General features: G+C 37.0%; 1 protein-coding gene across 1 annotated transcript in view; it reads left to right on the forward strand.

Annotated features, from left to right (window-relative positions):
• Window positions 1-14110: 14110 nt before the first annotated feature.
• Window positions 14111-18082, forward strand: part of LOC129279371 (uncharacterized) — a 42634-nt gene continuing 38662 nt past the window's right edge. Inside the window, exons 1-3 of the mRNA XM_064111216.1 lie at window positions 14111-14417; window positions 15361-15536; window positions 17513-17603. Of these exons, the coding sequence (XP_063967286.1) occupies window positions 15367-15536; window positions 17513-17603 (261 nt within the window). The 5' untranslated portion in view covers window positions 14111-14417; window positions 15361-15366. The remainder of the gene's footprint in view (window positions 14418-15360; window positions 15537-17512; window positions 17604-18082) is intronic.

Here is an 18082-nt window from a genome sequence, read left to right on the forward strand (position 1 = left end):
CAAAATTCACGGCGGCTTCCGCTATCACCACGAGGTTGAAAATAAAATTAATATCATCATAAACGATGTAAGAGAGCAACGCAATAAGCTCCGTCAATAGTACAGTCTTTAAAAGTTTATGGCGGGGTCCGCTATCACCACGAAGTTGAAGAGAAGATTTATATCATTATAAACGATGTAAGAGAGTAACGCAATGAGCTCCGTCAGTAGCACGATCTTTAAAAGTTCACGGCGGGGTCCGCTATCACCACGAGGTTGAAAATAAAATGTATATCATCATAAATGATGTAAGAGAGTAACGCAATAAGCTCCGTCAATAGTACAGTCTTTAAAAGTTTATGGCGGGGTCCGCTATCACCACGAGGTTGAAGAGAAGATTTATATCATTATAAAGGGGGTAAGAGAGTAGCGCAGTGAGCTCCGTCGGTAATACGACCTTTCGAAGTTCACGGCGGCATCCGCTATCACCACGAGGTTGAAAATAAAATGTATATAATCATAAACGATGTAAGAGAGTAACGCAGTGAGCTCCATCGGTAATACGACCTTTCAAAGTTCACGGCGGCATCCGCTATCACCATGAGTTGGAAGAAAAGCGGAAGAGAAGATATCTATCATCTTAAACATCGCCATAGATAATACCGCGTCTTTCTCCCTGAATAATGCGACCTCTAAATAGCTAGCACCTCAAAAACAATCACGCACTGTCACCAGATCTACGCCGATTTTTTATTTTCGATTTTTTCCTTCAAGGGGCATGATCGAAGATCAGCGAGTGATTGCCGATTGTGGTGAAATCGAATGGAATCGGTTGCCGATTGCAAAATCGGTTACAAGCTTAATTACAAGATTTATTTTTTAGTAAAACAAAGCTTAGTTCTAAGCTAGGGCGGCCCAAATGCGCGTGAGATGAGTGGAGTCCCAGTTTATTAGCACGGGTAAGTATTGGGGTGTCGCCTAGAGTGCTTTTGGTCTAGGGCAATTGTAGACCAAAAGCTTCGGTCTCTGTTATGTTGGTTGTTCAGCTGAACTCCGTTGGCTTCACTCACCAAATACAGAGACCGAAGTTCTAGCGCGATCTGTACAGGGGACTCAATGGCCATATGTTTATGTACTTAAGATCGGATAAAACGGGGAAGTGAATTTGCGCGACAGCCGAGGTAAGTCACTGTTTTTGTTCCTTTTAACTTGATTTTCTCCGTTTTTTGGCAATTAATGCCAAGAGGGAATATTAATTTGCATTTTGGTCGCGTTAATTTTCAAAATTTTTATTCATTAAAGACAAAAATTGAAGAGCCCCGACGGGGGGATTTTGCATTGTAAGTCCCCTAATGGTGGCTGCACGCTAGCGAGCCGTCTGTGTACGAGGGGAAAAAAAAAAAAAAGTTAAAAAACTCCTCGAAACAGACGGCTGCCAGCTGTCTAGGGCAATTGATGCTTGATGGAGTTTTTTTTTGGAGAGGCCTGATAATATTGAACAATTACAATTTTTCTGTTTTAAATCTCGAAAATAGAATCGATTTTCATTCAATATTTCGTTTTGCTTTTTCCGTTTCGAAACCAGAAAAACGAATTATCTAACAGTATCTTGATTGATTGAAAATAAAGTTTTTTTTGTTCATACTGCTTAATTTACCAGCACAGACCGCAACGAGTGGGACCGAAGTATTCCCTATATCGCGAAAATTGCAATTTCTTGCACCCAATTATTCAGAAGAGCATACAAACAATTCAATCGCATCAGCTTCCTTCATTAGCACACATCACCAAAATTAAATCGAGTATTTTTGCAATGTTCTAAATGTAACTTACCACCAGTAAATTCTACTTTAGATCAGTAAACAAAACAGCTGATAATGTGATCAAAAAGGGCGCTTGTTCGTTGATCACAATGAAAGCAGAACACTGATTGGTTGATAATCGACGAATAAGAAAAGCGCATGCGCTCTTCTGTCTGATTTTTTTTTTCAAGAGCTAAGTTCAGAGAGCGAATTACGAGCGAGGCAGCAGGCTACGTCGAGGATCAGGAGAAAAAAGGCATGGAGGGGGGGGGGGGAATTCAACAAATAATAATTAAAGGAGACATAGGAAAATAGTTTTTAAAAAGGGGGAGTGTGATATTAAGAGGGGGATGCAAGGTAGATGGAAAGAGGGAAAACAAACAAGCTTATAATTGAAAAACTGGTATAGGCCATTTTCCCCCCTGTCATATATTGAATACCCTGGCCTTGATACCACTGAATATATGTTGCTCATTGTGTTTATCCCTCGTCTAGCTCGTGTGTCCTGTGTAGTTACGCGAACACTGAATTGTTATTTTGACCTTGATCATGATTTCAATTAATTCAATTTAATTCAATTTCTTAATTATTTGTCCAAATTGGAATGCGGCGTGGTCAAACATATTAAAAAATACATATACATGTACCATCGGTGCCGATCCCGGGGGATATCCCCCAATATTTCAGATGGGGTGGCCGGTGGCCTAGCTGTGTCATATAAATTAGGGTCATCCAAATATTTATTATGACAAGTATGATCAGATTTTGGTCATGATCAACATGACGGTATAGACCATTGAGTCATATATAGGCCTATACAAAATGATGTCCATCAATTTTTTTTTCTCTAAATTTTCTAATGTATATTGTTATAGGAAAAATCCACCCCAACAAAAAGTTGATTTATATAAAAGCAGAAAATCCAACAAGTATAACACTGAAAACTTCATCAAAATCCGATGTAAAATAAGAAAATTATGAAATTTCACAAAACAGTTACATGCCCTGGTCGGTATGCAAATGAGGAGACTCATGATGTCATCCACTCACTATTTTTTTTTTTTATTATATCAAACATGAAATATTCTAATTTTTTCTCATTTTCAAGTGAAACAACGATGAATTCCTCCCTGAACCCGTGGATTTAGCACTGTTTAATACTATGTGGTTCAGTCAAGTTGGTCCTTGTCAAATATGTAAACAATAATTGAAACAATAAAAAACAAAAGAAATGGTGAGTGAAGGACATCATCGACTGTCTCCTATTTGCATGTCACTGAATTGTGCATTTCACTGTTTTAAGAAAAATAAGTGAAACTTTAAAATGTCATAACTCTGTTATTTTACAACCGATTTTGATGAAATTTTAAGTGTTTTGTTGTTGAATTTTCTCTTTTTATTCAAATCAACTTTTTGTCGGAGTGGACTTGTCCTTTAATGAATGACCCATTCCTTTCAGCAAATGTATGAAACAGACGGGTAGAGAAAAAATAAGTTCCAGGATCTATGTCTATGTTATTATTTTGTTATTATTATTGATTTCATTTATTTTCCATTAAAAATATACAAAGTCAAGAATATACAAACAAACATTACAAAGTATAAAAATGAGACATTATACATATGACGTATCATACTTTAAATAAATACACAACAGTTCATTATATGTATATATATATCAGGAAAATTGGATGCCCATGAAAGCAGTATGCTTGTTAAGTTGGGTCACCCCCAAAAATATATTAATCGGTAAATGATAGAATACAAAATACAGTTATTTGAAATACTGAACGGATAAAACTTCTATCAATGATAAAGATATATTGAATTTATATGATACTTACAACTAATAATCCAACCCACCCGCCCCCCCCCCCCCCCACCATGCATGTATTTATGTAAGTATGTAAAGAATAGTTATGTACATATTAATAAGCGTCAAGGAGTTGCCTTTTTAACTGTTGTTTGAATGAAGATAATAAAGAAGAGTTTCTAACATTCATTGGTAAAGGTTTGAGGATATTCAAAGTGGAATATTATACGCGTACATTTCGGATCATCTACCCACTATATTAAAAGTTATAATCAGAGTAAGCAACCTGATGATAAAATATCGTTTAGGAAAATGACAGACCAAAATATAATTAATCTCACTCACGATTTAGCGATGTTGATGTAATGTACACTGTTAAAAAATGTCTACTTAAAAAAACAGAAATTCCTAAAGTAGAGTCTGGAGAACACCTGTAATCTTACATGCATTTGTGTAAAATTACAAAAAATAGATATTTGGTGTATGTAACCATACAAACTTATTGTAATAACACTGTTTTCCTCCTTTTTTTTAAACAGACCTGTTCTGTAAACTTTTATAAATATTGTATAAAATTTTTCCTGTTTTAACAATTTACAGAATTAATTGGTTACTTCTTTCTGTAAAATCTGTTTTTTTTTTCTTCTGTAAAATCTTTTGTTTTTTCTAACAGTGTAATGGGATAAATTATAAAAATGTGAGAAATCATACATGTACAAAAGCTTTGACAACACTTGTATTTAAATATGCTGTGACTTGTGAAAGAAATGAATGGAGAGAACATTGGTTCTCCAGAGCTATCTGTCCTTTAGAAAAATTGATGATGCCGAAAAAATGACATTTTTTCGGCATCACCGATTTCGATATATAATCCATGAAGAAGGCGTGAAGCTGAAATCTTGGAATAAATTGTGGTCTATCAGAAACGTCAAATCGTCTTGTCATTTTTTCGTCTACGTATTTGGTACAAGACACATAGTCATGCTAAGGAGTAGATGCCTGTTTTCATATATATATGATGCAACCTGCTTTGGATTTAATAAATTCATCCCTGAAGAAGGTCTATGACCGAAAATTTGGAAGATTATGTCTCCTCACGGCGTTTCTATTAAGTCTTCATTTGTTTCTACATTATGACGCCGACGCAGAACTCTTTGATTTATTTATGTATACTGTATATATACATATATATATATATAGAGAGAGAGAGAGAGAGAGAGAGAGAGAGAGAGAGAGAGAGAGAGAGAGAGAGGGGGAGGGGGAGAGAGAGAGAAAGAGAATTATAAATAATCAAGCGCATGCATGGCTCTGGGAAGCGGGGTGCCTATATAGGGGTTGCTGCGTGTGTTATTCATCATAGGAAGCACCCCCTGGAAATCAGGTAGATGTGTTATGATCTTCATTTTGTTGCTTCAACCCCCCGCCCGCCCCCCCCCCCCCTCCGTCAAATACTTTTCCTGGACCAAAATTACCTCCTACACTTTGTAGCGAAAGTTTTGCTATATACAAAATAGGGGGTAATTTTGGTCGAGGACAAATTTGACAAGCCCCCCCCCCAAAAAAAAAAATAATAATAATAATAAATAAAAAAATAAATGATAATAAGTTTCGCTGCCAAACCTTTTTTTTAAAGCTCGAGCAGAAATTTATACGCTCTGGCCTGATTGAAAAGGGACCTGTTAAAGATTGTTTGAAGTTAGCCATGAAGACGAAACATAATCAAAATTCGAGCGTGACGCGCGAGCTGAAAACTTTTAATATGCCGACCAAAAAAATTGACATGTTAAGCACTTGTAATCATGAACAGGATAGGTATAGGCCTCAGTGAGTAAACAATGCATGCGCGAAACGCGAGCTGAAAAAAATAAGATTTAGAACTAAAAAGGGACAATGTATTTATGTTCTGTAAATCATAAAAAAGGATGGGTAATAATGCGAGTGCGAAGCTCGAGCACAATTTTTTCATATATATTCTGATCTGAAACTGGACAATTTAATCATGTTTAAAAAAAAAGAACCATCCGTGTGTCTCAATAAACATGCGTGCGCGTGTTTTAGATTTATATCTAGAATCTGAGCACTCTAAATGCATTTTCTAACATGAAAATCAATGATGCAATCGCAAAATATACTATTTAATTTGTATTCAACTTTGATCCTGCCTTCATTTAAACTACGATATCCCGGGGGGGCCACTTCCATTCACGAGTGGATACCATGCGCGACCATGGGGTCTCGAAAAGCACCCTAAACACGTAATTTCCATATCGTCTAAAACCCTACCCTTAACAAGTATTGGAAATAAAACGATACTCTTGGCAAATATTTCCTGAAATGAACCCCTAAACAAGTACAGGAATGTTTTATTGTTACGGGTCCTTCGGTCTTCGGCTTTACCTCATTTGGTTTAATTAGTACGACCCCACCTTCTACACCTCGCGCAAATCGATCGGACTCTAAACACGAAGTGTTGGGGCAAAAAGGACATCCTTTATAAAACATTTTAATTTTGTTTTATCATCCCCGCAAATTTGACCCTAAACACGTAATTTTCTTAGCGAAATAGATACCCTTTTTTCATTATTTTTGTGTTTTTGACATGCACCCTTATCACGTTACGTACGTAACGTGCCCTATCGTGAAAAAGACATCCTTTTTACGTGTTTTTTTTGGTCGTGCATGGTATCCACTCGTCAATGTAAGTGGCCCCCCCGGGTACGATATAACAGCATGGGGGAATTGTGCTGACTGCCTCCTGAACAGAATTTTACTTTTGCAGAAAAAGGCTATTCTTATTATTTGTCATGCAGATTTTCGTTCACACACTGACGAACTTTTCTATAAATATAATATTTTGAAGATTGGTGACTTGCATTGTATCGATACAATCTCGGAAAACTCATGTATAGTTTAGATAAAAATGAACTTCCAAATATTTTGATATTTTTTATTCCATGTTTACTAAAAATGTCGATATTCATCATTATCCTACTAGGTCCGCCGGGGTCTTTCATCCACCCAGAGCTAGAACCATCCTTTTAAATAAAACATTTATATTTACAGGTATCAAACTTTGGAACTCCTCTATAGAATCATTACGTAACAAACCAACACATTTAAGTTTCAGTCGAGGGTTAAAGAAAATTCTTATCCTCGGGTATAAACCCCAGAACTCAAACATTTCTGTATATAAGCAGCTACCACCTCATGTTCTTCTTCCCTTCTTATTTTCTTCATTCTTCTCTTTCCCCCTCCCTCTCACATTTCTTTTTTTTTCTCTCTCTTCCTATCACCTTAATGTCTAGTTCTATTGCTTTTCTTATTTTCCTGTTTGTCTATGTTTTGTAGTGTGTTTTGTTTTGTTTCTTTTCCTTTTCTTTTTTTGCTGTCTTGTCCTGTTCTGTCCTGTTTTGTTTTTGTTTGTGTGCCTTTTTTGTTTTTGTCTTTGTTTTGATTTTAGTATTCGTCCTGTCTTGTCCAAGTGATTGTCTGTTCACACACTCCTGAACTCATGTTTTTTTTTATACAGCAGGGGGCTTATTATATTCACTCGCGTTCGTAATCACTCGCGTCGGGTTGGTAATCACACGCGTTTTTGATTTTTGGCGATTTTTTTTTTTCGGTGCGATTTTTTTTCTAACGGTGTCTTCAATGGGACAAACGTACTGGAAAAATAAAATGAAATTGAAATTCGAGTTTCGTTTTATTTTAAGCTGGTAAGTGCCTTAAATAAAACATTCTCGACCACTGTTTTAAGATAACAAGCAAATTTTGACTACTGTTTTAACATAATCACATTCCACATCTTAAATCTTAGAGCCATAGGCGGCGGAAGCGGGGGGGGGGGGGCTCCCCCTAAAAAAAGAGAGAGGGGGGGAGAAAGGAAGGGAAAGAGGGAGAAAAGATAAAGAAAAAAAAAAGACAGACAGAAAGAAAGAAGCAAGGAAAAAAGGAGAAAAGGAATAAAGAAGAAAAAGGAGGAAAGGCTACTCTCGATTTAGCTTTGCCTTTGGAGGATTTTCCTAAAGTCTGTGGTATTCTTTATTGTTATTGTTATATTGTTATATCGAGGTTTTTTTACCTGACTGCTAAGAAAGCACGAATGCCTGTGAGCAAGCAACCAGGGGACCGACAGATTAAGGTCCTCTCCGAGGGACTAATGAGGATAAATGCCTTACCAAAGGGCACTAGCGCACCACTTGGGAATCGAACCCGGGTCACCGGAATCCGAGCATAGTGAGGTGCTACAATTTCATAATATCACTATTCATTTGCTTCTCCCTTTCTTTGTGAATTATTCTACACTAACGTAAAAATCAGGAAGGAAAAAAGTGCTGAAGAAGAAAAGCAAGAAGGAAGGAGGAGGAGAAGTAGAAGAAGAAAAAAGAAGATGGAGGACATAAGGGGGTAAAAATGAAACTAAAAAGAGAAAATTGAGGGGAGGATGTAGAAGAAGAGAAAGAGAAGATAAAATAAGGGGAAGACTGAGAAGAGAAAAGGAAGAAGTGAGAAGGGAGATGAACAATAAGGAGAAAGGGAAGAAATTGAGAAGTAGAAGAAAAGGGAGAAGAATAAGATGACATAATAATGGGAATAAAAAGAAGACTGAGAAGAAAGAGAAGTAGGAGGGGGAGTAAAGTGCACTCTGGTTATAAAGAAGTAAATAACAAATACCGGTAATATTAGGAATTCTTTATTAACTGTGACTCCCTGAAGCCATGTCTTCTGTTTTCCAATCCATTATTTCTGACTCAATCTGAGTTACCTCGTGCTTGGAGTTGTTTAAGGGGCCTGGATAAATGACGTAGCCGACAACTTCTGTTTTCAGGAAGGCACCGGGACGATACGGTACCTTGGCTTTGATCGTCGCGCGAATTTTTACCGTGAGAGCGCGCACAGCCACAGGGGCGGATCCTGACCAAAAGCTTCGGTCTTTGTGTCTATTAATTATTATGTTGGTTGTTCCGCTGAACTCCGTTGGCTCCGCTCTCCAAATACAGAGAAATTTAAAAAAAAATTAAAAATGTTTGAAAAAAAACTCCTCGAAACAGACTGCTGCCAGCTGTCTGGGGCGGATCAAGCTTGTTTTCTATTCTTTATTGCCGACTTAAAAACGAAACTCAAATTTCCCTGCATGTCTGTCCCATTGAAGACACCGTTAAAAAAAAATCGCACCGAAATAAAAAAAATCGCCAAAAATTCAAAACGCGAGTGATTACGAACCAGAACGCGACGCGAGTGATTATAAACTGCCCAGCAGGGGTATGATATAATATTTATTTGTTAATTGTAACATAGTAGGCATAAAAAGCTTGACCCCACTAGTATTCTTTTTCATGGTACAAACCTTTTTAATTCACGATTTGAATTTCATTGATCAAATATATACTTTAATTAACTATTTATTGTAGGGAACCCATACTAACAAGCTTTGCTTTCCAGCGGGTTCCCTTTTTTCATTTCTGTATATTATATATTTGTGTTTTGCTATGCATTGTAACTTTTGTTAAATTTTGGAATGAAAAAGAATAAATGCAATCAATCAATCAAACGCGAGCTAAAAATATTTGATATTCCGTTGTAAAAAAAAAAAAAAAAACGAATTCAAGCACTGCATGTGTAGGAAAATAGTGGATGGATCGCACTTAACGTCACGATGCGAGGGCGAAGCGCGAGCTGATATTTTTATTATTATAATTTTGATCTAGGACGAGAACAATTAAAAAAATGTCATCATTATGGAAATGATGACTACATTCCTATTCCTCTTCCTAAGCGCGAAATAAAACTTGTCGATTATTACTTTCTTTAAAAAGGGACAATTTAGTTAAGAATTCATGAAAATGTTATTATCTTATTTATTAATCTAATAAGCCTAATAAGAGCGCGAATTATTAAGGCCTGAAAACTGGACATTTTATGAGCACGTTTGTAATCATGAATAGGATGCATGCATATATGTTTCAGCAATTAATGCGAGCGCAAATCGCGAGCCGACATTTTTGATAAACTGTCTTGAAAATGGAATTTTAAGTAGTTATAGAATTACACGGTGCGTATCAATACTAAGTTTATACTTTGAAAAAGTCCTTGGAATTAAAAAAATATATACAACATTTGGATATTTTTTCACATATGGGTTTGGGTCTCATCTATATAAAATGAAAGTTAAAAAAATGAAAGAATGTTACACTTGGGTGAGCACTGGATGTCCATGTCTGTAAAGCTTGCAGAAATCGGTTTGCTCAGAAATGCTCGGCATTAGCACTAACAAAATGACCGTGCGGTTCACTTCTTATACATTTCTTTTGCATTTTTTGCAAATTTAGATAACGCAGCTACATTTAATAAAAATCTTACAACTTTGCCACCCAAATTAATATTTTAACCCTAGGTAATCACAACCTTTACCTTTTTTGTGCCAGCTGGATCTGAGGATATAAATGAATGGAAACAATATATATACAAACAAAAGTTTATTTCTCCCATCTCCAGCATTTTTCACTAAGGTTTTATCATTTAAAGTGGGACAACATGTCATATTTAATTTAATTCTTGTTTCTCCACTTTTCCCAAGCTTGGAAATGATTAACAGAACAAAAATCAAGCCTAAACCATTGTGAATCACAGCTCCGTGTAAAGCAGATATCATCAAAATGGCTTCGGTGTGTGGGGAGGGGAGCGCAATGGCGCTCTATGAAGTGTTCTGGGCAAGGAAACAAGTTAAGAAGTTACAAGATATCTTCAAATCAATCTTCCTAACTAAAGTACATGTGTTCTTCATGTTCAACGTCTACTTTTATTCATATCGATATTTTCAAGTTCTGCGCAAATCATTTTTTCACGAACTTTTCAAAAGTAAGTGGTGCTCACTCAAGCGGAAAGATTTTATTTCAACAATCAATAAATTTGTACGTCAAACAAAATAGTGACAGTCCGATTTCAGAGCTGATTAGGTTTTGTATATTGACTTCGAACTTTGATATTTTAAGCTCCATATCAGCCAATGGAGCAAAATATGTATCTCATCGAACATACAATGCGAGCGCGAAGCGCGAGAGGAAATTTTAAATAGGGACATGAAATGTTTTCTTTCCAAGTATTCCCCTCATCTTATTTTATTCATTCGTCTTCCTCCTCTTTTCTCCCTCTCCCCTTTTCTCCTCTCTTTTCCCTTCCCCCTTCTTTCCCCCTTTATTCTTTTTTTTTGCTCAGCCAATAGGGGGATCTGAAATAATGGACAGTTTCAGCACTTTTTAAACAAAGAAAAACAAATATGTATCCAATTATTGTTTTGAACGTGAAGCTAGCAACACAACCATTTCCTTAGCAAAAATATAGGCCTATAAAATTTCAGAGCGCTTTTGAGAAATTGAAAAACCCAATTGTAAAGTCTGTCAGAACTTTGATTTTACGGCATTATGCCTATATAGCATTCGTGTTTGGTGAAGTAGGGGGTATTTTTTTAAATATGTAAATATAAGACATTCCATTGTATTGCAGGAGATCAATGACTTGCTACACTTGCACGTTAAGAATTTTTTTTTGCATTTAGACAATGTGAGATATATTATTTTGCATTTGCGATGGAGCGTGTGCCGTGTGGCGACCTAGATAGACTATTTCCAAATTTGAATAGTAAAAGCTTTGATTTTAGAGCACTTAAAACATCATTTTTTTAAGTCAGTACCTATATAGGACTATACGCGCATTTTATTTTATTTTATTTTATTTTATTATAATTATCATTACTATAATTTTTTGTTGGGGGGGGGGGGCTGACCATGCAAAAAATCACAATCATATGATCATTTTTACGTTTTTTGTACAAATTCAAAAGTTTATTGATATATAATCCTGACATATCATCATCAAAAACAAAGAAACATAAGAAAAAAAATAATACAACATAAGCATAACATATAGTAACAGCGAGGTATTTAAAAAAAACCAAACAAACAAAGAAAAAAATACAAATCTTGGAAGAAATGCTAGATGCGAGATACATGCATATAAACACATACATAATATACCTAAACATTAAAGGAGAATGAAACTCTTGGAGCAAGTTAGCTTTTGTGAAAGCAGAAAAATCAAAGAATAAGATCAACAAAACTTTGAGTAAAATAGGACTAGCAATAAAAGAGTTATGAGCATTTGAATGTCGAGATCACTAATGCTATGGAGATCCTCCCATCGGCAATGCGACCAAGATCTGTGATGTCACACACGTACAACTCTCCCATTTGGACACTGAAAATATACCCCAAAACATATCTTTTTGCTCATTCTAATCATATGACAAACGATTCATCAATGATATAATGTTGTGAAACCTCTGTACTTGTCATCTCATAAAGAGAACACCTCACCTTGTGATAGACTCTATAAAAGTGAGAATATACGTGAAATAAGTACTAAAGTAATGAGGGAGTTGTACGTGTGTGATATCACAGATCTTGGTCGCATTGCCGATGGGAGGATCTACATGGCACTAGTGATCTCAATATTCAAATGCTCATAACTTTCTTATTATTCATTCAATCTTCCTCAAACTTTCAACAATATGTTTCTTTGATTTTTCTCTTTGATATGGATTCAGCTGGTTTCAAGGGTTTCATTCTCCTTTAATACACCCATATACAAATACATAAGCATATTTCTTTCAAGCATCAGTCTCTCCACGTATAACTTATTCCTAGAACACATATTTTGCTGATATCCATGTCATTGTACACGGTTTTGGAAAAAAATGGGGGGGGGGGGGTGGGGGGGAGAGGGGCTTCAGCCCCCCCCCCACTTTATTCCAAAACCGTGTGCAAAAAACGTAATGACCAAATGATTGTGATTTTTTGCATGGTCAGCCCCCCGGCCCCCACTTTGAAAACCGTTCCGTGCCCCGGTTATGAACGGCTGTGTTCGACTCACCGTACGCCGCCGTAGAGGAAATGTGACTGAGGTATCATGAACCCGGTAGAATGAAACAGCAACCGTCCAAAGCGACTTGAGAAAAGCCGTGTTGATTACGTAATCAGTTACCCTAGCGCGCCGAAATAAATTCTGCGTGCAATGTTGTCTAGAATATTATTCATTTTTGATAACAAATGATTTTGACACCCCGGGCCGTACCAATCCGCTTTAATGGATAGAATCAACTGGAAAAATCTTTATAGATAGTTATTTCTAGTAATGGGAACAATTTTTTCTTTTAACTGGAAATTTCTATTTTTCAAATAAATTGAATAACCTTTCAATCGCGGGTGATATGGTTTAATTTACCCGCGCTGAATTGTGTAGCACGTGTTTTTTTTTATTGTAGGACATTAATCACAGCGTTTTGATTCCTCTTTTTTTTTAGTCTGTGAGAAGAGTCCTTTTGAAAATGCATCTCAAATTTTTTTTGGTCATCATAGCAGAGCGCTGGTTGCTGGAGCTGATCTCATAAAATATCAACTTCGGGAACATATGCACCTAAAAGATAATAATATAGACACGTTATTTGGGGCACTAAGTAAGTTTCTAAAAAATATCGAAAAGAGATAGGCCAGCTATAGGCCGGGTTATGTAACAATTACGAGTACGTCTGGACGCCTTCATGATTTATGAGGGGTCAATAATCTATAGTTGCAGATATTCAGCGGGCACAAGCAAATATTCGAACAAGGCTCGTATATTAGTTATATCTTCTGCATCCTTTGCATATATCCACATGCAATTCGTAGTCTTTATCAGCATAGTAACAGCAAATAACACAACTGCATGTATGCAGCCTCCGCCTATACAGATTACAGGCTATATAGGCCTAAAGTTATGCCTGCATGCTGCATGGCTCCAATTGATGTAAACTCCCAACAGGTGTATCAATATATCCGCTGTTTTAGAGGAGTTTTTTTAACCAAAAAATAAATAAAAGAAAATGTTTTAAAAAATTAACCCCCTCTCCGGGCCCCCTCTGCATGCAGAAGCGGATCTAGAGGGGGGTTGGGGGGGTTGCAACCCCCCCAAAAAAAAAATCCGGGGACCATTTTTTTAAATCTTATCTTTTTTTTAAACTTGTAACGCCATTTTCACACACAGATTTTCAAAAATTTTCCCTACTGTGGGAGGGGGGACACCCCCCTCCCACACCCTCCCCCCTCGCTCGCTCCGCTCGCTTGGACTCGGTCGCTACGCTCCCTCGCATACCACCCCAACCCCCCCCCCTTTATAAAAAGCTGGATCCGCCCCTGGCATGCATGCATGGGCTCAAAGCTAGAACCTCTGAATCACTTTGTATTAACGCCCAAATCAAGTTGAATTTTTAGGCATATTGGCAATAATTTGCCGAACCACAAGTTAAACGCCAAGTTCCTGGGATGGTATATAATATCTCCGATATCTCAGCCAAGTTCTTTCAAAATTTATTTGCTGATTATCCATCAATAGGGTCTGTGGCAAAAGACTAACACTCAAAGTACCTGTTGCATAATTCATATATTTACAATAATGTTCTACGAAAAAAAAAATCCATCCAAATGCTTTATGAATGATGACGCATGTCAGCTGGTCATCAGCTCTGATTCACGACGTCCAACCTTCTTGCCCGAAGCTGCCCCGGGCCCGTCGCGGCGGCTAGGCTAGCTAGCTGGCCGAGCGATCGCGAGGAGGGTACGAGATCTACTATAGCTCCGCTGTTTTTCTCAGTTCAGACTATGGTTGACTTCCTGTTGATTTTTGCAATATGGACAGCTAAATTAATCAAGAATAGATCTACCTTTACATCGGGGGATCGGGACTCTTCCCATTAACAGTTAAAATTACTGGAGTTTCATCGAGACAGAAATGTGAGTTCGTGTGAAACTGAAATAATTGATAAAATTAAAAAATGGTGTCCCATGTCTGCGCCAAACCCATTCATTTAATCATTTTATACACGATTCAGGAATTTTTATGAGAAAGGCTTCATTCATTCGAGGCCGTCTCATGAAGTGCCCGAAATTCATTATTTTTCTACTTATTTGAGTCAGATTTTTTAATGAATATATTTCTTTGTAATTGTCTGTGTAAAGTTTGTTGTCGTTCCTATCTTCTTACTAGAAAAATGAGAATAAGCATGGAGTTCGTAGTTCCACTCTGCGCATGATTAGCCTGGAGGCTTCTGGGGAGTAAAAGTCATCTACTATACGTAGGATTACTCCCGCATGAAGCCTGGCGCGGCCACATATACTGATATAGGCTTCCACACACCAAAGAAAAAGGCAACTATAATAAAAATGCGCCAAACTGCTAGTTATGTTTAGAATCTGAGGTTAACACTTCTGTACATGGGTAGAAATATCAGTTGGCAACGTTTGGCCAAAAATGGATAGTTATGGTTGCAAAATGACGCCAAAATGGGATAAAAGTAGAAGAGAGTTTACTTACATCTGTTGACATCGCCATCTTGGATCCATTGTTATTGCAACCTAGTTACGTGACACGAATAGAGGGCGGCAAAATCATGAGCGGTGCTAGATTAAAAAGTGCTAATGTCCCGCTTCAACTTGTGAGTTGAAGCAGTTGAGGCGAGTTGAAGTTTTGTTGTGAATATGGGAAAACTTTGCAAAATTTTATTTCACTGTGAGAATTTTGCTTGCGCAATTCGGGCAAGCAGTATTTGTTTTCACTTCAAGACACTTGCCCGACTCTAAATTTTACTTTCCCCAAATAATAGGGCAAGCGCTGTATTTGGATTATTAACTATTTTGGATATAGGCCTACTCCTTTTCTTTGTATTTCATTTCCCAGCAAAAGATGGCTTTCTCAGGAGAACTGATGGCACGTTTAGGATATGCCCCGCCCAATGTCACCCCAGCCTTTGTGACCCCACCCCCAACAGCTGGAAGAGAGGGCATGGCAGGAGTTGATACCACAGATGAAGAACTAAAGAGAATGTCTGAGGAGACTGTACAGGAGGCCGTAAGGTAGGATTGGGTTTAATCCTAACAATTCTGGGGAGGGGGCATACTAGTGCCCCCCCTCAACATTTTTCATGATAAATCCTCCCCAAAATTTTTTTTACCACGCCACTCGCTGAAATTTTACTTTTAAGTCTCGCGCAACTTTTGAGACCAAATTTGTTGAGGCGTCCGAGCCTACATCGCTGAGTTTGACCATTATATTGCATTCCTCTCAGACAAAGACACTACATTTGCCAGAATTCATACTTGGAGTTTACACAATATCTCATAAAAAATCAGGCAAATTTTTTGTCCAGCTACTTTTCATAACTTTCTTCCTATACCTGCAACATTGGATTTATAAGCTTTACAATTACATTGCAATAAAAGGGGATTTTCCAGGGCTACATTATTTTTAGCATTTTAGGGGCAAAATCCCCCCAAGCTCCAGTGTGCGTTTTTCACTACATGCAAAGTAATATGATACCACACTTTCAGCATATAATTTATTCACGATCACCGCTGCTTTTTTATTATCTTGATGTTAATTATTGAATTCTTTAATTTCTATTAGCTTTCCACATTGAATAAGTGGTAATGACAGTTGATGATTGTCCGTGCTCATGTACTTACATGTAGATGGAAAGTGAGTGGTTCTTGGCACCAAGTCAAATCTTCCTGAATATTTTCTTATTTCCTTATATTCTTTGTGAATTTGTACTTGTAAAGGAGTTCAGAATTAAAGTACACAGAGATATTGAAAATTAGTATATTTTTCTTATTCTTCAACTTGAAAAGGATCCAAATTTGAACTTGATAGCCCATGATTTTTTTCAAAGAAAGCTTTCTGATAAGCCAGCTCTAAATGGAAAAGAAAAGTGAATTTAAAAGCTCCACTGGAAAATCATTTACAATGTAAATAAAGTAAGATCTTACAAACCGTTAATGTTTCTGCAAAACAGTTGAGAATTCATTTAAAACCAGACTAGAAGTAAATTGTTCCGGTAGAGAATTACTATCGCTGCCATTTTTGGAAAGAAGGAATTAGCCTGGATTAATGAAATTTTTGATTAATTTATGAAGCAGAGATGAAAAATTTATTGTCAAAGGATTTTATGCTTGTACAATCCCAGAGAGTGGAGTCTGTGGACCTTACACTGAGTATAAAAAGAATAATGCAATGTCAGTCATGGATCAATCTATGATATTGATTATCAAAGCAGCTTGTCAGTGATTTTTCAACCAAAAAATTTGCTCTTATCCAATTGAATGCAAGGATTTCAGTAGCTTATAATATGCAAAATAGTGTAGAAGGCATGGATTCTTCTTTGAGTTTTATTTCAAGGTAGTCAATGTGATGTGGGTTTTCAATTAAGTATCTTATCAATTTTTTTTTCTCGACTGCATAGTGGAGTGGTCTACATGTAGGCGTCGCTTTTCTGACGCCGGTAGGGGCGGCGGCGAGGACAGCGGCATTGCAACATTGAAATATTAACCATGGTTTAGGTTTTGAAAAGTCATAACTTTTGTCTGCTCAAAGCATTCCGTCATCCTCCTTTATACAATGAATCTAGGAGAGCATTTTAACTTTCAAAAAAAAAGTATTGCGAGTGATTGTCACTGACTAATGCTCTCGGCCAATGAGATGCATGGATTTTCAGTAGCTTATAACAAAAGTCAGTGGAAATCATTGACCATCTTGTCTGTCGATGCAAGTAAGTTATGCCCTTAACACCACACTTTGGCACATCGCACACACAAAGCCATTAGGAGAATGCATAAAGTATGCCCTTAACACCACACTTTGGCACATCTCACACAAACGCCCTTAGGAGAATGCCTATTGCATTGCGTAAGGGCGTGTCTGCGCCGATGTGGTGTGCGAAAATGTTTTTGCTAAAGGAAGTCTTGCACCGACATGAGGATTTGTTCGTGAAATTCTCCCCAGAATAAAAATGAATGGACTGTCATGAATCGTTACTTGTGTTCTTGTATAACAGTGAAGAAGTGTTCTCTGGTTACCAAGCGACCACCGTGATACCAGGTGCCATCAAGCATCCTGGGAACATTGTAGAGGCAGCATCACTCTCGGTAAGTAAATATCTTGGTGATGATCAGATGATGACGATCAATGTATATAGCTAAACAATTTTAGTGCCAGGCAAAGTGTAAAGGGCGAAGTGGAAAGGAGGAAGTGTAATGAAATGTACAATATAATTTTTATTTGAGGTTCAAATTATTAATAATTTTGGATGATTACAGGCCTTGATATTCAAGTGAAGGCCAAATTGGTTTCAAATTGTAGCCAATCTCACAACTGCTGTAACACCATCACAATATAATATTCCATTGGCTTTTATTCCAGTAATGATGGTAGCATAGTCACAGATTTGAACATATTGAAAGTATTTGTATGATGATTTAAAACTTTAGACAGTAAGATGTTCCATGTCTCTCTCAATATTCGCATCAAATTTTGCTTCGTTTTATTCCAAATTCGGGTTGTAGACCAATCGTGAGGAATGCGGTGGTCTTTAGAGGGTATTCCATCAGTAAATAGATAGTCTTTC

Source organism: Lytechinus pictus, chromosome 16 (genome assembly GCF_037042905.1).
Source record: "Lytechinus pictus isolate F3 Inbred chromosome 16, Lp3.0, whole genome shotgun sequence".
NCBI lineage: Eukaryota > Metazoa > Echinodermata > Echinoidea > Temnopleuroida > Toxopneustidae > Lytechinus > Lytechinus pictus.